At 54.4% G+C, this 22,752-nt stretch overlaps 1 protein-coding gene across 1 annotated transcript in view; it reads right to left on the reverse strand.

Moving 5' to 3' along the window:
• Nucleotides 1–20,404, reverse strand: part of HSPG2 (heparan sulfate proteoglycan 2) — a 60,960-nt gene extending 40,556 nt beyond the window's left edge. The window contains exons 1-23 of the mRNA XM_040987631.1: nucleotides 20,254–20,404; nucleotides 19,821–19,865; nucleotides 14,871–14,980; nucleotides 14,702–14,760; nucleotides 14,322–14,482; nucleotides 12,044–12,172; nucleotides 11,578–11,850; nucleotides 11,368–11,487; nucleotides 9,099–9,230; nucleotides 8,786–8,930; nucleotides 8,547–8,698; nucleotides 8,310–8,456; nucleotides 5,534–5,697; nucleotides 4,797–4,976; nucleotides 4,514–4,710; nucleotides 4,261–4,408; nucleotides 3,494–3,621; nucleotides 3,070–3,156; nucleotides 2,935–2,993; nucleotides 2,675–2,733; nucleotides 643–783; nucleotides 379–555; nucleotides 25–204 (exon numbers count right to left, since the gene is read on the reverse strand). Coding sequence (XP_040843565.1) covers nucleotides 25–204; nucleotides 379–555; nucleotides 643–783; nucleotides 2,675–2,733; nucleotides 2,935–2,993; nucleotides 3,070–3,156; nucleotides 3,494–3,621; nucleotides 4,261–4,408; nucleotides 4,514–4,710; nucleotides 4,797–4,976; nucleotides 5,534–5,697; nucleotides 8,310–8,456; nucleotides 8,547–8,698; nucleotides 8,786–8,930; nucleotides 9,099–9,230; nucleotides 11,368–11,487; nucleotides 11,578–11,850; nucleotides 12,044–12,172; nucleotides 14,322–14,482; nucleotides 14,702–14,760; nucleotides 14,871–14,980; nucleotides 19,821–19,865; nucleotides 20,254–20,404 — 3,144 coding nt within the window. The remainder of the gene's footprint in view (nucleotides 1–24; nucleotides 205–378; nucleotides 556–642; nucleotides 784–2,674; nucleotides 2,734–2,934; nucleotides 2,994–3,069; nucleotides 3,157–3,493; nucleotides 3,622–4,260; nucleotides 4,409–4,513; nucleotides 4,711–4,796; nucleotides 4,977–5,533; nucleotides 5,698–8,309; nucleotides 8,457–8,546; nucleotides 8,699–8,785; nucleotides 8,931–9,098; nucleotides 9,231–11,367; nucleotides 11,488–11,577; nucleotides 11,851–12,043; nucleotides 12,173–14,321; nucleotides 14,483–14,701; nucleotides 14,761–14,870; nucleotides 14,981–19,820; nucleotides 19,866–20,253) is intronic.
• Nucleotides 20,405–22,752: the final 2,348 nt, after the last annotated feature.

Genomic DNA, 22,752 nt, shown 5'->3' on the forward strand with positions numbered 1-22,752 from the left:
GAGCAGGGGCCTGCTTAGGCTCACCTCCCGGAAGGGTACAGTGAAGGTGCTGGGTTGGCCAGGCACAGGTTCTTGGGAAGTGTGATGCTCCAAGGTGATGCTGTTCCCCTGGAGAACCACCAAGGGCTGCCTGTGCAGTGGCGGGGAGCCGGGCTGTGGCTGTTGGATCACTGTGAAGTGCAGCTCTCCCCCATAGGAGGTCACCTGGATGCAGGGTGGACAGGTGCTCAGTGGGACCCCATGGTTGGCTCTGTCCCTGCTCCAGCACAGTGTCTTCTTCTATGTTCCCTAGGGGACCATGGCACTCCAGTGCCTCAGCCTTTGCCAGTGCCACTCCTGTTGCTTGGAGCTCCCTCTACCTTCCCAGCCCCTGCCCACCTTGTCCCCCCGGAAGCGTAGAGGGAGGCTCCAGAAGTAAGGCCCAGGCAGGAGGCTGTGGAAGGAAGAGAAGAGCAGCTCCCCAGCCGCAGGGGAAGCGATACCCTCGCTGGTGGTGTAGGTGCCTGCAGCGTTGGTCAGGCTGAACTGTGAGGGTTCCTCAGAGGCCCCCAGCACCTGGGAGGAAGAGATGGGGTCAGGAAGAGGACTGAAGCCTGGGTTGGGCACTCAGTCTGTGCAGCCCTGCCCAGCTCATGTAGGTACCTGGGCACGGCTCCAGGAGGAGCTGGAACATTGGCGGCTGACGCCCATGCAGAAGCACTTGAGGCAGCCGTCGGGGTTTTGCTTGCTCAGGTGGAATGAACCATCGGCACACTCATTGCACAGGCGTCCCACCACGTTGTTCTGTGGGCACAGAGCTGTGAGATGCAGGGACAGCCCACAGGGGAGGCTGCCTGGAGCTTTCAGCCCGACCCACACACAGTCTGGTGGGAGACCCAAGGCCCCAGGGGAGCCACTGCAGGAGTATTCCACTGCCATATGATCAATAATTCTTGGTTAATGGAGCTTATGCAACCTCTTTCCTTTTTCTCTTTGGCTCCCGGAGCATTCAAATAGGCATCTGAAATACAGCAACTTAATGAAAACAACCACCGCCCCCTAATACCCTTAAGTGTCTTACAAAGCAGGTGATAGCTCTACCCTTCACAGGAGAAAACAGAGGCCCAAGGATGTCAACATGACCTGTAGAAGGTCACCTAACTTGCTCAATCACTCTGAGATTTAAGATCAAGGGTGCCTTGGAGACTCCCGGATCCTCATCCAGGACTATCAATATGGGTGCCAAGAGCTATATCCCATCTGCCAAGGAGACAATGGGGAATTGGAGTGCCCTCACAGGCCGAGAACTCTGAGGTCATCCATTCCCTATCGGATCTCCCATACGGGAGGAGGAAGCCCAGATCCTTCCTCACAGGATCTAATGTCATTGGAACAACAGCCAGGAGCCCTGAGCGGTCCTCAGAAACAGAACAGTAAACTTCCTTTGGGACTCGGGAGGGGAGCTTTCTCTGGTCCTAACTCAGTTTCAACTTTGGCTCCCCATCCTCTCTTGCAAGACCATCAGGGTCGCTCTGGAACCCTCTCCCCCCACAAAATTAGATCAGATAAACAGAGACCAAAAAGGAAAGCTTAAAACAGACAGGAAACAGTCAGTTTGGACTCCCATATACCTAACTAGGTAGGACACAAAAGTTAGTTACTCCTCACTAAGGTATTGAAGATTTCTTTGCCCACCCCTCCTAAAACTGTTCTGCTCCTCAATTGTTAACATATGGCTTGTTTGAGGTGTAAACCTGTTTGGACTATCCTAAATTTCACATAGTTCAGTAGAAATCATGCTTTAATACTTTAAGCTGCTAAAGATATAAATGAAAATAGACACCAGACAGCTAAATAGAACCATATAACTATTTTAAGGTGTATAGCAGCCAGTTGTGTATAAACTATATTTGAGATGTCAATAAAGTAGTTACACAATGTGGTTAAGAACTTGAATTTTCTAACACACTGGTCACTCAATACCATGTCAATTAAATTCACGATGTTGTAAATTGTTGAAATTGTGTAGGGGCTTTTCATTGGAGGAGATGATATTCTGCCAGCCCTACTTTCAGACCAGGGATGGTTTCCCATTAAAACTGGTGAAATTTATCTGGACAATAAGATGCTGGACTCTTTGCATGGTCCATGCTCGCAATGAAGGAATCATGACTGGTTATGATCTGTACTACTGTAACAATGTGGAGGAATTCAATGTGGGGGAGGGTTTGGGGGAATCCCAGAGCCTACGAAACTCTGTCATAAAATGAAATAAATGTAGTCTAATATATATATATATATAAGCTAGAAAAAAAAAAAAGATCAAGGGTGCCCGACTCCAAATTCTATCAGTTCCAATACCCACGAAGGCTCATTCACTCCTAACGCAGGTGACACCCACCCTCAGAGCCTCCATTATGTCATCAGCATGTTGGGGGTATGATACCTACATCAGCACATCAGTGTGGCTACTGTCAGAGAATGGGAAAGGTGAAACACACACACACACACACACACACACACACACACACACACACTTTTCCACATGGAATGAACTCAGGTCACTTGACTCACGAGCCAGGGATCCTTCCCAGTGTCAGGTCCCCTGTCCTAATGTTGAACATCAGCCAGCCAGGCCATTAGCATCCACCCTGGCCCCCTAAGCAGTTCCCAGTGGCCAAGGCAGCTCACGTACCTTGCACTCGCAGGTCTTGGAGGTGCGCAGGCTGCCCTTTTCATCGCATTTCTTTTCACCTTTGTAAGGCCCTGAAAGGAGCTCGATGGTTGAATCTGCAAAGTGGGTGTTGGCAGGTGAAAAGGAGGGAAGGGGAAAGATGCAATCTTAGCTGTCAGAGGGATGGGACAGAGAGACCCGAGAGGCACTGTGGGGCTTGGTGGGGGCGGGGCACTGGTGGCTCTGAGCCAGGTGTCAAGGCAGGGTGCTCAGATACTCACGGGTTGGCCTGCATTTCCCCTGTGGCTGGATGGGGTTGCCCTCATATCCAGGGGCACACCTGGCAGAGAGGAGGGCTGTCAGTGGCCCTTGCCCAGGATGGCCTGCTTGCCCAGCCCCCACCTATTCTCCCTCACCTCTCACAGCGGCGGCCTGTGTAGCCAGGGGCACATGCATCACATGTGGCTTGGCCATCCGTGTCCAAGAAGCAGGTGTCTGAAAACCTATGTGTGTGAAGTGGGCAAGATGTGGGAAGGAATTAAGAGTCAGGCTTGATGCTCCCACCCTGGGAAGCCAACACTGTCCACACAGCTGCCACATGCTACAAAGCATGGTGCCATCTCTCTGCCCACCAGTTCTTGATCTGCAGCCAGTCCATTCAGCAGAGTAGAAACTGATATCTGGTTAGGACATGGAGTGTGGACCAGGCTGGGGTCTGAATCCACATGTCTCACTGCCCTGTTCAGAGCATGCCCCCATCCCATCCCATCCCATCCCATCCCATCCCATCCCATCCCACTGCCTCCCAGCAAATCTGCTTCACTCTGAGCCGCCTCTGACCTGCGGGAGGCATCAATGTATGGGCAAGGACAGGGCCGGCAGGCAGTGGCTGTGGCTTGTGTGGCATCCCCAAAGAAGCCGGCCTTGCACTTGTTGCACTGTGGTCCCTCCGTGTTGTGCTGGCAGTTCTGCAGGAAAGCAGAGGGAGTGGCTCAGCTTTTGCAGCAAAGGACGGGGATGGACCACCCATTGGGGTCCCTTGAGGTTACTGGCTTTGGGGTCCCTCCACAGCTGAGCAACCAGGGTGTCCAACTGTGTCCTTTCCCTGCCGGTAGGGGGCGCATCATCTCCTGGCGGCAGTTAGTCTTGCAGATGAGTCCAAAGAGTGGCTTCCCAAGTTTGGAATCTGGCTGTTTTCTTCCGATCTGCACCCACCAGTACTACTGCCCTGTGGGCCCCATTTCTTTCCCCTAAAAGCTTTCGAGGGATTTGGAGAAAGCAGTTCTGCCCTGATGGGGTCTTTCCCTTCTGCCAGTTCTACATGCCAGCTCCTTCTGCTGTTCCTAAGAAGCAAGGCACAGTACCTAGACCCTGCCCTTTAGGGCTGCCTGCTAAAGGCTGAGCCAATATGCCTGCCTTTCTCTGGGCCCAGTCTGACCAGATGGTGACCTTCCTGGTCTGGACTACACACCTCCATTAAGGCATCCCGGGGTCACAAGAACTAGCCCAGCAGCCAGGACAGTCTGGAGGCTTGTGCTGAATGGAAAGGCATTGGGGGTCTCATAGCAGCCCCATCCAGTGTCCGGGAGTCAGTGGGCACTACTCACCAAGCAGTACCCATATACAGGGTCACAGGAGCTGGCGTGGCCATTGCAATGGCAGCCAGAGCAGGTGCCCAGGTAGGGCCCACCAGGCACCCGGGTGAAGTGTGTATCACAGCTCTCACAGGACAAGCCAGAATAACCGATGGGGCATCTGTGGGGATAGCACCAAGAAAGTGGCTGTGGGAACCGTAGGCGCTGCTGTGTGTCCTCTGTCCCTGCAGTACCTCAGCTGTCCCTGGTTCAGCAGGGTCAGCACCTGCATTCCTCCACGCTGTGGGCACGGCCATGGCTGGTGGTGTGGGTCACGGTGGTGTCCATGCTGATGTCACTCAGCCCCACGCTGGCCATCTTGGTGTTGTACACGGTCTGTATGAGCACGGCCTCTAGGCTTTGCAGCACCTGCAGCATCTCTGCCCGCTGAACTGGTCGCTCAGACTCGTGGACCCAGTGCTCCTGGGTGTGGACAGAGCAAGGGGTCACTCATCAGCACCTCTGCAGCTTGCAGCCCCCACAGCCTGCTGGGCTCAGGTGCCACCTACCTCAGAGAGCTGGACCTGACGCTGGTTCAGAGCACCGGGCTGGGTGGGCGTGTGCCCTCGGGAGAGCAGGCGATATCCAGCACCCACAAGGACCACATCCGGTCGCTGTACTGGCTCCAGTGTACCACGTGCCAGCTCATAGCGCACCTTGTAGCGCAGGGAACCACCATAGGAGTCCACCTGGCCGAAAGAAGGCAGATCAGGGCCAGGGCACACTGGGGGCATACCTGATACCACTGGGCAAGCCATGGACAGATGTGCTGTGTCCTGGCTCCTCCCTCATTCTGTCCATCTGTGTCTGGCACTGAGCTAGGGGAGCCAAGATAGCCAAGACTTGGGCTCTGTCTCTTGGTTTCTTAGTCCACAGCCAGTAGAACAAGGCTGTGCAACAGGTGGCCAGGAAGGCCAGGGTTGGCGCACTGAGCCCAGCCTAGGGCGGGGTAGTGGTCAGCAACTTTCCTAGAAGATGCCAGTTCTTTCCAAAGGTTGAGTCCTTCCCAAACCTAGAATGGCAAGATGGATTTCTGTCCTGGATGAACGAGTCCTATGGGCTGCACTGGGGCACATCATCTCCCTCCCTCCCTCCCTCCCTCCCTCCCTCCCTCCCTCCATATCTGTGTCTGTGCCTGCCCTGCTGCCCACTGGCTTCTGAGGCAGGGGGCCTAAGAAGGCTCTAAGCATGGAAGGAGGAGAGGCTTGATCCTTTCTCCACCCAGGGCGGCAGCCCAGCCCCTCACTTTATTGCCCAGGAACTGCTCAGGCAGAGCCCAGAAGGAGCCGTGGGCGAGGAAGCGGCGGGACAGGTCGACCAGCTGGAACTCCTGCAGAGTGGTGTCAATCTGCATCTGGGTGGAGGACAGGGGTGGCATGCCGGGTTGTGTGGGCATCGTCACGTTCACGCCTGTGGGTGGCAGAGGGGAGCGCTGAAGGCGCAGCAGGTGCCTGCCTGACACCTACCTGGAGGAGTAGTAATCTAGAAAGGTCAGAGAGTTCTAGGCAAAAGTCGATTTAGAGGAAGCTTCGGTCTCTCCCAAAGCTAAGAAAAAGTAATTTGATTTTGTCTCCCAAAGTGTTGCAAAAGCATTTCCTAAAGTAAGCTCTGGGGAAGGTCACAGCTAGGAAGGCTAGGTGAGGAATAGAGTCAAAGATCGACCAAGGGCACTCTGCAGCAGGACTTCTAAGAGCCTTTTGCTTGCTAAGAGGTTCACGGGTCCCAGGGACTGGAACAGCCTGAAAGGGCAGTGGAGAGATAGAGAGGGCTAAAAAGGGCTAACATCCTGGTTCCAGTAGGCTCCAGATAGGCAAGCGCAGGCAAACGCCTCAGGAATATTGGCCTGCTTCTTAGAGTTATTACGAAGATAACCTAAGCGGATTCATTTAAAATGCTTCAAATGGGTGTTTGCTTCGGCAGCACATACACTAAAATGCTTCAAGTGGGATCCAAAGGAAATGCCCCCGAAATGGTTAGTTTTTCAGGGCAGGCATTTGGTGTAGCAGGATGCCTACATCCCACATCAGATGGCCTGGGTTCGAGTTCTGGCTTCACTCCAGCTTCTTGATAACGGGCACCCTGGGAGGCATTAGGTAATGGTCCCAATACTTAAGATCTTGCCAACCAAGTGGGAGGAGACCCACATTGAGTTCCTGGCTCCTGGCTTTGTCCTGACCCAGGTCCAGGTGTTATGGCATTTGGAAAGACAGCCAAAGATGTGAATATTCTGATTTATCTTTCATGTAAATAAAATAAATGAAAAAGTAAAAAAAAAATTTCTGCTGTTGCTATGATGGATCTTCTGTTCTGCCTTTCTCCTCTGTCCTACACACAAACACACGCACTCCCTTAGCAGCATCCTCCAAAAGAACTTCCAATGACGACGGATTTACTCTGAGTCTGCGCTCCAATACAGTACCCTCTAGCCACGTGCGGCTACGAAACACCTGATGTGTAGCTGCTGAGCCATCTGAGGAACTGAATGATACCGTCTGAACATGAACGGTCACATGCGGCCAGTGACTAGCACCCTGCCAGGGTAGCGCTCAGCAACAGAGAGCTCAGTATCTTCATAGGCAATGCCTCCTAGCTCTGGACAGGTCTGACTTCTGGCAAGGTTTTCCTTATAGAGTTTACATCTCTCAACAGCTTCTCCCCTTGATCCTGAAGGTATCCCATGCGCCCTGCAGAGATGTCCACGACCTCATCTGTAGAAGGAACATCAGAGCCTGCAAGTCTGAGGGACACCACCCCAGTGGTTCCTTCCTCTGCTTCCTCTGGGGACATCCTCAGGCACTCTCCACAGACAGGCCACCTGATGGCCCTGGCATCCTTATCCACCCCACTGGTCCAGATTCCACTGAGTGGCCTGGTATCCAGCTCTCTGCCTCTCAACGGCTCTGTGACCCTGGTGAGGTTCCATAACCTCTCTAACTCAGAGCTGTTATCCGAGCACTGTAAAAATAGCCTTGACCTTGCAAAGCTTATCAACCCTGCAGGGCTGGTGTGTGTTAAGCTGTAGGGCCAAATGATCAGCAATTGGTAGCTCAGCCACCAGCACTGCAAACAGGCTGGGGATCACGGCCACAGGAACCCAGGTTTGAGCGCTCACACTTATCAAGCAAAGAGTAGGACCCACAGTGTGGTCCAGCACCTACTGTGCCCGGAGCTAACTCGCTGGGGGTATTTCTGCCTCGAGGGTGAAAGACAGGAAGTGGGGAGCTGAAGGGAGTGAACTCAGGGCCAGCCTCACCCTGATGCTCCACTCCCTGTGAGATGTCCTGCCATTCTGCCTTGGGAGCCAGAGGGGCTGTATCCACTGGTCTGCCTTTGTGTACCTGACTGTACACTTGTGCACTTTGCCTCAGGGGTCCCAAGGAGGGCAAAGGAGCAGGCAAGTCTCCCTGGCCTAACGTGGTAGCACACTGCATTGCTTCTGCATCTGTCACGATGCCCATGTGAGCATGGCACAGTGATGTCTCACACTGGCCTCCCACCTCAGGCCTACCGTCCTTCATGATGGCATTGAGCTAGCAACTGACCTGTGCCAAGGAAGTCTGTGCAAGTGTCCTGGAGGTGCTCCTGCAATGGCCAGCCATGTGTTTTTCAGACACAGAGTGTACTTGCAAAAGCAGGTCCTTAAAAGCCAGCTGATACACTGGAGCCTGGGCTCCTACAGGGCACCCCCCCCCGCCACCTCCTAGGACGAGGCTGGCAGGGACGACCTCAGCAAAGACTCACTGGTGGGCATTCACCATGAACCAAGCACTATTCTAAGTTTCCACATTAACCCATTAAACCCTCCCAACAGATGGAAAACAAAGACCCAAGATAGTGAGTAAATATCAAGATTTTGGCATTTCCCCAAAAAATGTTTGTTTTCATAGAAATACTCTTCCTCTGGCAAGGCTGTGTCTGTGTAGGACTCTGCCAGCTCTGGAAGGTCACCAGGGAGCCTAGTATTGCCTTCCACCTCTTTCAGCCCCCACCCCACCTATCTGCCCGCATGCCCATGAACGCACCCTTGAAGTCGTTGGGTTGGTCAAACCTCAGACGGATGTGGTCACGGAAGCGGCGGCTGCTCTGACACACATTGGTGACCCCGAAGCAGAAGCAGGGCAGGCAGGAGGCGCTGGATTCCAGGTAGAAGTGCCCATCGGGGCAGGGGCCTGCTTGAGCAGCAGGGGAAGGGGTTATAGCTGACCACCAGCAAGAGGCCCTGGCCCCACATCCAGTGCCCAGCTGCCTCCAGCCCATACCTCGCTGCGGGAGGAGCTCCAGGACACCGTCAGGAATGCCGAACACCATGCCCCGAGAATTCATGGCCTCACAGGTATAAGCACCCTGGTCTGCCTCCTTCACATCACGGATGATCAGGGTGCCACGGCCACCCTCGCTGGTCATTGTCACCCTGATGGACCCCGAGACAGTGGTGAGGTCAGGTCCAGGGCCACTGGCTCAACCTCCCTTTTCACCCTCCAACTGGACCCCGTCACACCTGGGATGAGAGGGGATATGGCCCCAGTTGAGCCTCCAGTTGATGATAGGGGTAGGGACTCCAGTGGCCACACAGGTGAAGGTCACTGTCTGGCCCCGGGAAGCCTGGATGGACTCCTGGGGAGGGGTCACCACCTGTGGGGGCACTGGAGAGACCAGAGCAGAGGTGAAGGGTCTGAGGCACCAAAGTTGGAGTGGGAAAAGGTCTCTAAGGAGTCAGGCAGGTAAAGGGTAGAGGCTGAGGTCATGGACAGAAGCACCCAGAACCCAGCCCAGGGACAGGGCCCACATCTTGCCCCCAGTGCCCTGCTTACTGCAGCCAAACTCGTCGCTACGGTCAGCACAGTCACTCTCCTCGTCGCAGTGGAAGCTGGCTGGGATACATGTATTTGTGGATACGCAGCGGAACTGTGTGGGGCCACATACTTCCTCAGGACGCTTGGCAGCTGGGGGACAAAACCATGAAGTGTGGGTACCAGGGCACTGCTGCAGGGAAGGTCAACCCAGCCCCCACCCCAGCAGCCCTCTCCTGTGCACCACCCCCACCTGTGCTGGGTTCCTCTGTCATCCTGCCCACTATCTTGTGGTTGTAGGCCCAGCCACTACTGCCATGACATGGTTTATAATGATGCATCAATGTGATCCCAAGTCTGCTGAAAAACAGCTCCTCCTGTCACCCTGCCCCCAGCACTCAATGCACCTGGATGCCCTGAAGCAGAGTTTCACCTGGCATGGCACAGTCATAACCATAGAGTCCCTCAGTCCCTTACACCACAGTCAGAGTGTCAGCTTGTGTGATTTCTGTGGAAGGTATCTTCTGACCCCAATGAACCTGCACCAGGGACCCTGTTTTCTCTAAGGGACATGCCATGTGCCAGGTGCTCTCATCTAGCTCCTGGGGTGTTTGATGCTTGGCACCTTAATGTGGGCTCAGGGGTGCCTGACCTCAGGCAGCCACATTTCAACTGGCCTGAGGCTTGGAGCCCAATTGGGCCTGGACTGGGTTCCTGGTGGGCAGCTCTGGTGGATGGGGATCAGCATTCTTCCTCTGGGAGACTGAGCTCAAGAGAGACCTACACACAGAGAAGCCCCAGGAAGAAGGCAGGAGAGAGCCTGCTACATAGAGCAATGGGGCAGATTGGACACGGCATCTGTGCCAATGCTTAGAGCCCCAGATGTCTTGCTCTGTGGTCTATGCTTCGCTAATGAGACTTCGGCCTGCTCTGGCCTCGTCTCCTTTTTCTCTCTTCAAGGACTGGCACCCTCCGGAAAGCTTAGAGTGACAGGAAGAACGTCACCAAAACCTGTCCCTGGTCAGTGTTTGCTGGAGACAGGGAGATGAAGGCAAGCAAGGACAAGCTGGATCATTCCACAACAACCATGTACACAGGTGCCCGGCGTCACAAAGAAGTGATCGGAAGATGCTCTTCAGTGTTGGACCCACAAGACCAGACTTGCCCTCATAGGACAGGATATGAAATATCACCTGATGTGATCTCTGATTCCCCAGCCTCCTTCACCTATTTAACTGTCATGGTGTCCAAAGCACTGACCAGATGGGGAAGGGCAAATGGATGTTGGGCAATAGATAAATGGATGGTTAGATAGATGCCTGGGGGGCACAGGGAGGAAGGCTGGCAGCATGGAGAGCAAGAAAGATGGACAATGGAGGGACAGGTGGAAGGTCAAGAGGACAAGGTGGGTGGACAGGTAACAGATGGATGGATGGTTGAGTGGAGAAATGGAGAATTAGAAAGGTGAAGGATGGATAGATGGATGGTGAAATGGATGAGGAGATGGGTGGGAAGAGTGTGGGGCAGAAGTGTGACCAGGTGTATGAAGAGCTGGTAGGCAGACAATGGATGGATGGATGGGGTGGTTGGGTGAATAGACAGATAGGTGGGAGAAAGGATGCAACAAGGATGGTGGCTGACAGGGTACCTGAATGGGTGATTACACAGGCTGATAGATGGAGAGGTGAGAATATGGAGAACAAGTGACTCAGAGCCAGCTTCAGCTGGAAAACCTCTAGACCCAGGCTATGGGTTTGAAATTGTCCTCCAAGGGCCATGGTTGGAAACTTCGCATGGCCATGTTGTGGGATGGGTGACTGGGTCCTGAAGGTCCTGCCCCTGCGAAGGGACTGATGCCATTACCAGGGGAGTGGGTCCCTGAAGAAAGGCTGCTCCCCACACCAGCTTCCTTGCATGCTATCCACAGTGGCAGATGCAGCAAGCAGGCTGTCTCTACCTGTGGCCCTCGGCCTGGGGAATTACCAACCTGCAGACTGTGAGCACAGCCCCCAGCCTCAGGCGCCCTGTGAGAGCAGCACACAATGGACAGAGACCTTGCCTCACACACACATCCAAATGGCATCTCAAGTTATCTTTGACTTCATCTGACGCCTATACAAATATGCAGTCAAGAAAGATATGGACTGCATGGCAGCACAGCCACCCCACTCACAACAAAGACCAGCTAGGGCGAGAGACCAGGCAGGAACAAACTTTGACGCTGGTGCCGGCCCTGCTCAGCCGGAGAGGGGGTCAGGCAAGGCAACCAGGCAGCCCTGTGGACACTCACGGCAGTTGGTCTCATCGGTCTGGTCCTCGCAGTCAAAGTCGCCGTCGCAGCGCCACAGCTTGAGGGCACAGTGCCCATTTCCACAAGGGAACTCGTTGGGCTCACAGGGTGGGGAGGGGCCTGGTGGATGAGGCAGGATCAGTAGCGGCCATGCCTGCCGCCCTGTACCCGACCTCCTGTACTCCACTACCAGCCCTGCCCTGCACTCACCGCAGTTAAGCTCATCACTGCCGTCTTTGCAGTCATCTTGTCCATCACAAAAGTAGTCTTTGGGGATGCACTGCCCACTGTGGCATGCAGCCTCATGGGGCCTACAGAGATCAGGCCGGCCCGGAATGGGGAATAGAGGCTTGGGGGTGGCTATGTCTGGTAGCCGTGGTGTCTCTGGTGGCTCAGGTGCTAAATAGGGTATCTCTGGTTTGGGTGGTAAACTGGTTGTCTGCACCATAAAGGGTGGCACGGAACTGTGTTCTGGAACTGGATCTGTGGACAGACCACAAACAGCTTTTAGCGGGAAGGGCACATCCTCCCTGTACCCCCAAGACAGCCTGCAGCCCTGAGCCCTGACATCCCCCCATACCCCAGACTCCTAGCCATGGATGGATTCAGCCTGAGGTGGGGAACTCTGGCTTTCCCCTGGCATCTTTAGGCCATGGGTGCCCAGACAGTGTCTCACCACAGTTGAGCTCGTCAGACATGTCCCTGCAGTCAGGCCGCCGGTCACAGCGGTACTCCAGGGGCACACACTCGTTGTGGCTATGGCAGGCAAACTCAGTCTCGGTGCAGACCCTTGGGACCTGGGGCACTGTAGAGGTCAGAGGTGTCAGAGGCAGCAGCAGAAGGAGGGGTGGCAGGGCAGGGCTCAATCGCGAGTGGGCCAGTTGTGGCAGACACAGCAAGTACAAGAGGCCCTTGGCAAGTGCATCCGTGGCACACACAGGGTATGAGGCACATGGCAATAGTCTGGCATCCCTCATATGGATGCATGTACAGTGGACATGTCACACTCATGCAGCTACCATGCCACACACATGCAAACCCCAGCCTGGCCCAGTGAGGAGAAAGGGTGTGAGAAGGCAGCCTGTGGGCCATGCCTAGCAACCCAGTCTTGTCCCTCTCCCTCCATGCCTAAACTGCTTGAGGTATTCAGCTGGGCCCAGGCTGGGCTTATACCCTCACCTGATGTCACTGGGACCCCCACAGCAGCTGGAAGAGGTGGGGGGGTCTGTGCTGGAAAGGAAGGTGTGGTCAGTAGCTGACCCACCTGGGTCAGGCCCATCCTACCAACAGACCCCATGGGCAGGAAAAGTGGGAGACAAGGGTTTGACCTCCTCCAACTTTGAAATTGGGCTTGAGGATGCTCAAAGAGCTGGCCTGTGGGTTGGAGGCATTAACCAAGGTCTTTTGTGAAGAACAAAGGGGTGTTTTCTGACTTAGGGAGCCTGGCAGGAATGAGTTTCGTTTGGAGGCAGGGATGGGGGACAGGTGGGTGCCTTCCCAGGTAGAGGAGAGTAGAGACGGGGCTTAGAGCTACAGTCTGTGAGGAGTGAGCTGGGACTGTGTGACTCAAAGAGGGGACAGGTAGATGAAGAGAGACCAGGGCCTGCTCAGTGTACAAAGGCCAGACGGTTGTCGCTCCCAGCTGAACGAGCGCCTTTGGGACACTCATCTCTCATCTCATCTCATCATGAATTCTGGCAACACTGGCCCAGGCAGAGTCAGCTGATTTCTGGACCTGGTGCTGTGGTGTAGGCTAAGCTTCTGCCTGCAGCACTGGCAACTTATATGGGCATTGGTTCATATCCTGGTTACATTTCTTTTTTTAAAGATTTATTTTTATTATTATTTCTTTATTGGAAAGGCAGATATACAGAGAGGAGAGACAGAGAGGAAGATTTTCCGTCTGATGATTCACTCCCCAAGTGAGCGCAACGGTCGATGCTATGCGGCTCCGAAGTCAGGAGCCTCTTTCGGGTCTCCCACGTGGGTGCAGGGTCCCAAAGCTTTGGGCCATCCTCGACTGCTTTCCCGGGCCACAGGCAGGGAGCTGGAAGGGAAGCGGGGCTGCCGGGATTAGAACTGGTGCCCATATGGGATCCCGGGTGTGCAAGGTGAGGACCTTAACCACTTGCGCCACCGCGCCGGGCCCATGGTTACATTTCTAATCCAGCATCCTGCTTGTGGTTGATGAGAGCAGTGGAGGCTAGTTTAAGTCCTTGGGCCCCTGCACTCACTTGGGAGACCTGGAGGAATCTCCTGGCTTTGGATCAGCTCAGCTCTGGCCATTGGTTGTGGCCACTTTAGGATTGAAACAGTAGATGGATGATATCTATCTATCTATCTATCTATCTATCTATCTATCTATCTATCTATCTATGAATGAATGTCTCCCTCTCTATATTTAACTCTGCCTTTCAAGTAAAAATAAAACAGATCTTAAAAATAAAAATTCTGATTTCCCAGTTGCTGGCCTCTGTGGCTTGGGATAAGCCACTGCTCAGCTTAGCCTTGGTGCCCTTGTTTCTGAGACGGAAGGAAGAAATTCACTTCCTAGGAATTGCTGTGGATGTGGAACAGGGGGCTGGCCGAAAGGGCCCATGTGGAGTGCCTGGCACATGGGGCATTTGCACTGAGTATCAGTATGGAGTTCTGGACTTGGAAGTTCTATGTGCATGGAGAAGGGAGGTGTCACTGAACAGAGAGTATGGGAGAGCGTGGGCATTGTGCCCAGCAGGCACATGGTAGAGGCAGAGAGCAGCCTATGCCCTTCCCCAGCCAACTGCATGAAGATTGACTGGGTTCACAGGAGAGTTTAAGGGGCCCATGGGAGATGTTGGGAGCTTTGGCCCTTATTAACTGGGAAGGCTGTGCTGGCACAGCACGGAGGAGATCCTCAATGGGGTCAAGTCTTAGAGATGGGGAAGAGGTGACCCCAGACCCTAGCCCAAGCTCACCGGTGCCCAGGCGTCGGAACTGGAAGCCCTGGAGGGATGTGCTGTAGGGAGCAATGGCTCCACTGGCGATGACCCTGTGCAGCACGTCCTGTATCTGGGCGCCATCTGCATTCCCTTCGGAACCCACGTCCAGCTCCACAAAGACCCAGCCGTCCAGCTCCCTGCCGATGCGGAGGGGCAAGGGGACAGTGAGGAGGACCATGCCTGAGGCAGGCCCTGTTTGTAGACAGCCTATTGCAGCGCAGGGCAGTTAGCAGTCAAGTTCTCCCTGACCCTGAACCCTGAAATTTCCACTGATGGCGTTTCATCCCCTTGGGCCTTGCTTGCTTCCCCTCGGTGCCAGGCTTCCAGCCCATCACCCCCAAGAAATCCCTTCTCACTTGATGAACACCACGCTGACCACCTGGTCCCCAGGAATCTTTGAGTATTCCAGCTCCAGCTGTGGGGGAGGGGGGGAGAAATACAGCACCATCAGCCTCAGACTCCTTCCCACTACCTCACGCCCTGCCCAGCTACACTGAGGGTGCTCCCCAGAGCCTCCTCACTCACCTTGTCCACCACAGCGTCAGACACCTCCCGGAACTCTTTGGAGCCTGCATCTTCCAGCTGAGGGCTATACTCAATGGAACGGGTGAAATTCACCAGGGCCCGGAAGTACACTGTACAAAAAGAGTGGCGTCATTATAAGGGGTTCAGCCTGTCATTGGGGTGGTGCTCTGGCAGCTGGACCAATGGGTGGATGTGGGAGGATGGGCTGTCATGTGCCTACAGCCCTGCCTGGATTGCAGTGGTTCTTCCACTGTCCAGAGGTCCAGGTTGAGGCCCCAGCTTGAGGACCTGACCCAGAAACCCAATGGTTATGCAGAGAAGAGACTGTGGCAGCTCAGGAGGCTGAAGAAGGAGGGGAGCTTTCACAGGGGGATGGCCTAGCACAGGGATTAACCCACCTGTGACCAGGCTTCCCTAGGCTTCCCCAGGCTTCCTTCTCATCTCAGGACTTTGCTCAGCTGTCACTGCCTCCAAGAAGGCTGCCTGGACTGTTCCTCCTCTGGACACCCCTAGTGTTTCCCCAGCAGGGCACCTTTCATGCCACCCTACACAGCTCTTGCTGGGTTACACATGATTCAGGGCACATCGTGGCAGCACTCAAGGGTTAGTGTGGGTCCTGGTCTCATCTCTCCAACTGTATTTCGTCCTTGGTGTAATGCAGAGCTGAATGACTTCTGCCACAATGGGCTGCCAAGGGAGGAGGTGACACCCCACTCCCACATACCTCCCCTCTGCTCAGACACAGACCTGGCACCACACCAGGGTTGGAGGACTGGCAGCTCCTGCCATCTTCCTCCTTCTACCACCACGTGATGGGACTGATGAGGGCAGAACCTTGGCTGAATCCCAGTGCCTGCACAGTGCCTGGCACAGCAGTTAAGACACTCACAAGCAAGAGCCTGGGTTCAAGTCCTGACTCTGTTGCTGAGTCCAGCTTCTGATTAATGTACAACCTCGGAAGAAGCAGGTGATGGTCCAAGTGTGTGGGTCTTGGTACCCACATGGGAGACCCAGATTGAGTTCTGGACTCCAGGGAACTTGGGAGATGAAATAGCAGATGGGTTTTTTCTCTGCCTTTCAGATAAATAAATTAAGTTAGGGAAAAGTGAAAATGCCTAATGTTGGAGCTGGTGCCGTGGTGTAGCAAGGTAATCTTGCACCTGCGACACCAGCATCTCATACAGCTACTGGTTTGAGTGGCTGCTCCATTTCCGATACAGCTCCCTGCTAATGGCTTGGGAAAGCACTGGAGGACGACCCAAGTCTTTCGGCCCCTGCACCCACGTGAGACCCAGAAGAAGCTCCAGGATCCTTCCTGGCTTTGGACAGGCCAAGCTCTGGCTGTTGGGGCTTTTGGGGAGTGAAGCATGGATGGAAGAGCTTTCTCTTTGTCTTTCTCTCTGTAATTCTTCCTTTCAAATATAAATAAATATTTGAAACAAACAAAAAAGCCCAATGTCTGGAGTAAAACTGTCATTTACAACCCTTGTGGCCTTGGCCAAGGACTGAACTTCTCCAAGTTGCATTTCCTCATTTGCAAAATGAGGCTAAGCTACCACTGCACTGCTGGCATCCCACATCAGAGTGTGAGCTCAACAACTGGGCCCCTGAACCCATGGTGGCAGACCAGGATGAAGTTCCTGGCTCCTGGCTTTTGTTTTGGAGAGTGTATCGGCAGATGGAAGATCTCTGTCTCCCCTTCTCTGCCTTTCAAATATAAATATGCCTTTACAAGAAAGTGAGGCTAATAGTCATGGCCACCCCCAGGGTTGCTGCTGGGATTAAACATGCCTATAAATGGCAAGAGCTGACAACGACGTCTGGGACGCTGCGGGAGTTTCTGGTCAGCCTTCATTACAACTACTGCTCTTTCTAATCACCACAATTGCTGAAGAATGCACCTGGTTGTATTTTCTTCCATCTGAGTGAAACATTCATTCTCCCAACAAATCTATATTGAGGGCCTGTTCTATGCCGGGTATGCTTGCAGGGCAGGGGATACAGCCGTGAACTGCACAAACTGTTTCTACCATCCCCATAGAGGCCACATTGCAGTGTTGAGAGATGACAGATCATGCGTAGGCAGGGCATTCAGGAACTAGGGGGCTGGGGGACAGGGCCTGCTAAGGTACAGGGAGTTGGTTATTCTCTGCTGGGACAGGGGTAGGGAACAGGGAAGACCTGTCTTCCAAAGAGATGTTGGAAGAGAAGGCACCCCAGGGGATGCATTCCAGGCAGTGGTTACAGGAAGTACAAAGGCCCTGAGGCAGAAGTGGGCTCAGCAAGAGCACAGATGGCTGGCACAGAGCAGGGAGTAGTGTTGGCTGTGCTGGCTACTGGGGCCATTGTCTTCCTTTCACTTGTCTCTGTCCATCAGGCCTACAGGTGTACAGGTCCTGAAGTCGGGACCTTCTCTTCCTCTGTTGGTCGGGCTTAGAAGACCCTGGGACACAGTCTGGGGGTGAGGAAGATGTGGCTGAGACTCCTGGGGGAGACAGCCTGCTTGCAAGAGTGGCACTGCTTGCTTGGACCCATGGGGACAGGCCAGTTTGGGAGCTTGGGTGCTGGGCGGGTGGGGCTCTGTGGGCCGGGCTGTGGGGACCAAGGGCTCGGCCACAGAGGCCCCTTGTGAGCCAGCACAGAGGTTCATTGAGAGCCCCCCACCCCGGCCCTTGGCCTCAGCCCACAGCCCAGCGCAGGCGAGGAGGTTGGGCCTCTGCTCAGGAATGTGGCTGCTCTGGGGGAGAGGGCCAGAGGGCCACAAAGCCCCTTTCTAGTAGGCCCTGGGAAGGGCGTGGGCCCTCTTGCTGGACCCCACCCTTCTCTGCTCATTGACCAGGGGCAGGTCAGGCAAGTGCCCTCCCCTCCCACCTCGAGTTGCCTCCCACGACTGGGCCGAAGGTGAACCGAGTCCACCTTGGAGCCGAGGTCTGGGCTGTGAGCAGTTCCCTAGTGCTGGCCCTGGCCAACCCTCCCTGGCCCCTATCTGAAGAACCTCCTGTGGGACAAAGGCTGGGAGGGGACCCAGAGTCATTATGCACTATAGGTGTTGGCGGGGACACCTACCTGATCACCCAGGGCCTCTCATCAGCTTCCTCCCAACACTACAGTCCTGGGTCCTGCCATGTGAGGATTTAAGTTGCCTCTGAACTCTAGAGCCTTATTCCTGAAGTGCTACTGGATCCTTTGATGCCCTGGCAGCAACCAGGAAGAACGGGAGGGCTAAAAGCTGCTGTGCCCACATCCCTGCACCCAGAAGGGGCCTGGCTGAGTTCTGGGCAGGGGCAGAGCCTGGCCCCAGGCTTGGCAGGGAGATGCCTCTATGTGTCCTGTGTGGCTCGTGGCCAAGCACAGCTTGCGGAGAAGCAGATCAGGGAGGAGGGGAGAGAAGGCCTGGGAGAGGATAGGGAGTGAGGTGGAGGCAAGGGATTCTCTTAGGCAGTCAGGGCCTTGCCCACTGATCCTGAGCAGAGCGGATGTGGCGTGGAGATCGGAGCCCACCTGATCCTCCCACTCCTGGGCCCAACCAGCTCCCAGGCATGTTGTAGCCCTGCAGAGATTGGAGGTCATGCTCAGATCCAGGCTATTCTGGCACCAGCCCTCCTTGGCTGCACTGGCCCATTAAGGATGCCACCCCTGGACATGTGGATGCCTGGACACATCAACTGTGTCCCCGTAGAGGGGCCAGGCCATGCTGTGCAGCTGTCCAGTAGTTGGACCGGATCCAGTCCATCTAGTCCCTGCTTTGTCCTTGGCCCTGATGACACAGTGTTCCAGGCACCAGCTCACGAAGCGGGCAATGAGGACAACAGGCACAGCTAGACTTTCACTTCCTTCTTTACCCAGACTCTTGGTCAGGGCCTGACTCCCTTCTTTCCCCAAGCTGGGACCCACCCTAAAGCAAGGTTCTCTCCTAAGTCCACAGGGAAGTTTCTGTGGCCTCTGGCCAGCTCCTTGGGTCTGCCTGATTACTCAGTTCCACAGGGGACCTCTGCTTTGCCGCCCTCTCCCAGGGTTCCCTGGCTGTGCAGCAGCCACACCAAATAAGGTTCCAGGGAGGCAGACACAGCTGAGCAGATGGGGAAGCAGGAAAGTTTCTTTTGTTTTTATTGGAAAGCCAGATCTACAGAGAAGCAGAGGCAGAAAGATCTTTCATTTGCTGGTTTACTACCCAAATGGCTGCAACAGCTGGAGCTGTGCTGATCTGAAGCCAGGAGCCAGGAGCCTCTTCTAGGTCTCCCACAAGGGTTCAGAGTTTCCAGGCATTGGACCATCTTCTGCTGCCTTCCCAGGCCACAAGGGTGGAATTGGATGGGAAGTGGAGCAGTTGGGACATGAACCAGCACCCACATGGGATTCCCACCACTTGAAGGTGGAGGATTAGCTAATTGAGCCACTGTGTCAGGCCCAAGGTATGAGGTTTGCTCAGAAAGTAGGGTTGGGCCTGGTGCAATGGCTCAACTGGCTAATTTTTCCTTTGTAAGTGCTGGGATCCCATATGGGCATCAGTGAGTGTTCCAGCTGTGCCACTTTCTGTCCAGCTCCCTATTTATGGACTAGAAAAGCAATGGAGGATAGCTCAAAGCCTTGGGACCCTACACATTCACATGGGACACCTAGAGGAGGCTCCTGACTTCATATTGGCTCACCTCCGGCCATTGTGGCTATTCAGGGAATGAATCAGCAGATGGAAGATCTTTCTGTGTCTCTCCTTCTCTCTGCAAAATGTGCCTTTCCAATAAAAATAAATAAATCTTAAAAATAAAAGTAGGGTGACTACTTTTGGTTTTCTCCACTATCCTGAGCCCTTCCTTGGCCCTGCTGACTGTCCCACACACTTGTCACTCATCAGGCAAAACAGCAGCCCCACTTCTTGTAGGACAACAGCCAAGAAGGTGAGGGGGTCTCTGTGGTTGGGAGGGGAATATGACAGTGCCCTCAGTGACTTACCCATCTGGAAATCCCCGCTGCCCAGCTCCCCACTGCCCAGGCCATCTACAAGAAAAAAGGAAACATAGTCAGCAATAATGCAAAGGTAGGTAGTGGGGTGGGACCAGGGAAATAGACTGGTGCCCCTCCTCCACCCTGGGGGCACTGGCCTGGAGCTTTCCTCTGAGACTGGGGGCCAGGTCAGGTTGGTTTCCAGGTTGGACAAGGAGGGGGAGTCTCCCCATCCTGTCCTTGTCTGTCCGCTTCACTGTCAGGCCTGATTGTCCAAGGTCATCCAGGTTAGGTGGAGGTGGCCAGGGCTCCAGGCTTAGAACTCAACCCAACACTTGAGACCCACCTGGGCTGAACTTCAGGGGCCTCGTGAAGGGCAGGTGGGAGGAACCACAGCTCCCTCCCACTCCACTCCCAGCCACAGACCCAGAGCCAGGCTCACCTCCGGAGGCATCGTCAGCCAGCAGGTCCTCATCATCTGACAGGAAGGAATAGCTCCAGCCGGCTCGGCCCTCTGTGACAGTCTCCGTATCTTCGGGGAGAGACAAGCCCTCGTAGGCCCTTAACCCGTGGACCACCTGTGGTAACAGCATGGCTTGAGTCCCATGTCTGAGTGCCAGCACCCAGGGCCCTGTGCCCAAACCTCCCCCAAAGGTTCAATAAGACACAACATGGCCAACAGAGCCAGGCAGGTCATGAGCCACTGTCTCTGACTCAGTTTCCCTAGCTCCCGTTTTAGCTCCTGGAGGCCTCGGAGCCCACAGCTCAGGTCAATCTTCACGTGAAGCAGCCCCAATAAAATCACAAGTAAATGATAACTCCTCTCCTTCAGGGAATGCAAGCAGTGTTCCGGACCCGAGTGGATACATCAGAGGAGACAGGTAGGTAAAGGTGGGCTTGGTCAGCAAAGATAATGGCCTGGGAGGTAGACCATGGCCTGGGTGTGCTGCTGGTGGTGGTGAGGCAGAGAAGTGGTCATGTGAATGGACTGGAGTAGTTCTGCCCCAGGTCATGACAGCCACTTCTTCCTGCCTTTGTAAGCACAAAGAATGCATCCCATCAAGCTGGAGACCCAGCTCTGGAACGTCTGCCTGGCTGCTGATCAGGGATGGAGTTGAGCAGCTGGGCTGAATGGGGAAGGACGGGCATGTTGCGATGCCTCATGACCTCAGGTTCACGCTGAGCCCAGCACAAGCTCCACCCTGAGCTCTTGTCCTGTAGAGGGGCTGGTAAGGCCATGCACATGAGCCAGAGCAGAAGGGCTCCAATGGTTGCTGCACCTGCCTTGCTCATGTGTGCACAGAGGCCATGCATGCCTCTTTCCCCTTAAATGAGGTGGTGAGGTTTCCAAAAACAGTTTTACCAGGGAATGTAGAAGAAACCAACTCTCGGAGCCCCAAGCCAGTGGGCAGATTCACCATGGCCTGGCACGAGGGTCTCAGGCAGGGTCCTTCCTATCTGGACAGAAGGAAACTGTACCTTCTGTACTGCAAAAAACTAAACCCTTTAGCCAGACGTGATGGTGAGATGCAAGCAGGAGCAAGGCCCAAGGATGAGGAGAGCAAAAGAGATGGCCGGTGTACCCCCAAGTGCACCCAGTCCGTGTTCCCATGCCGTTGGCCCTTTCTCACACTGGTCTCTGCTGGAAGGCCTGTCCTCCCTTTACTGGACTCACTCCAGTTCTTCCTCTCACAGCTCAACCATCTCCTCCGCTGGCTGCCCTGTGATAGGAATGCATGTCTGATATGCGTGGCAGCAGGATGGCTGTCAGGTGAGAGAAGCCAGACCGCAAGGCTCCCTGCTGTGGGAGGGGAGAAGCCTCAGTCACAGGGGCAGAAAATCAGTAGCTGCCTGGAGGTGACTGGGCAGGGCACAGGGGATCTTATGGAGTGATGATTCTTGGGCACATCCATCTCCTTGTTATTGAATTGTATGTTTCAAACAGATACACTGAGGCAGGTACTGAGCACAAGGGCTTCAGTGCATCCTGGAGTGGAGTACCTAAGTTCATCTATGCTTCATTTCCAATTCCAGCTTCCTATTTTTGCACATCCTAGGAGGCAGTGGTGATAGCTCAAGCTGTTCAGACCTGGGAGTAGTGGCTAAAACCTTTGCCTGTGATGCCAGCATCCTATATGGGTGCTGGTTCACGTCCTGGCTGCTTCACTTCCCATTCAACTCCCTACTGACAGCCTGGGCAAAGCAGCAGAAGATGGCTTAAGTGTTTGGGGTCCTGCATCCATATGGGAGACCAGGAAAAACCCCTAACTGAAGTCTGGCCCAGCCTTGATTGTAGTAGTTATGTGGGGAGTGAACCAGTGGATGGAAGATTTCTCTTTTCTTTCCCTGTAATTCTGACTTTCAAATTAATAAATAAATCTTTTAAAAAAAAAAATAGTTGGGTCTCTTCTCCCCACGTGGGTGACCAGGCTTGAGTTCCAGTCTCCTGGTTTTGGCCTCGCCTGCCCCCAGCTGTTTGTCAGCATTTGTGGAGTGAGCCAGCAGACGGAAGATTTCTCTCTGGCTCTTTCTGCCTTTCTAAATACATGAAAAATAAATAAATAAGTATGTTAAAAGGGTTCTTTTCATGGTGTGTAACTTATACCTCCCCAGGGATGGTTAAGAGGAAACTTTCCTCTGGGGGACTTTGTCCTGAGTCACTGGCCTGTAGTCACCCCTTCTCCCAACCTGCACTGGGGTCACACTGTAACTTGTCTGTGTCTCCACAGGGGCCGTGCGCAGTTCCTCCAGCCCTTCTGAGCACCGGGTTCTGTGTGTGCATAAATGAATGGATAAAGATGCCATCGCCTGTAAATGCTGGCTGCTGGATATTTCCTGAAGGTGCCTCATCCTTGGGCACCACCCACACTCACGTAGTCTATCCCCTCCTTAGGCTGTGAGCTCACGGGCAGCAGGGGTGGGGTGCCAATGTGGTCACCTT

The sequence above is a fragment of the Ochotona curzoniae genome, unplaced genomic scaffold, assembly GCF_017591425.1.
Source record: "Ochotona curzoniae isolate NIBS_2020 unplaced genomic scaffold, NIBS_Ocur_1.0 contig_4792, whole genome shotgun sequence".
Classification (NCBI taxonomy): domain Eukaryota; kingdom Metazoa; phylum Chordata; class Mammalia; order Lagomorpha; family Ochotonidae; genus Ochotona; species Ochotona curzoniae.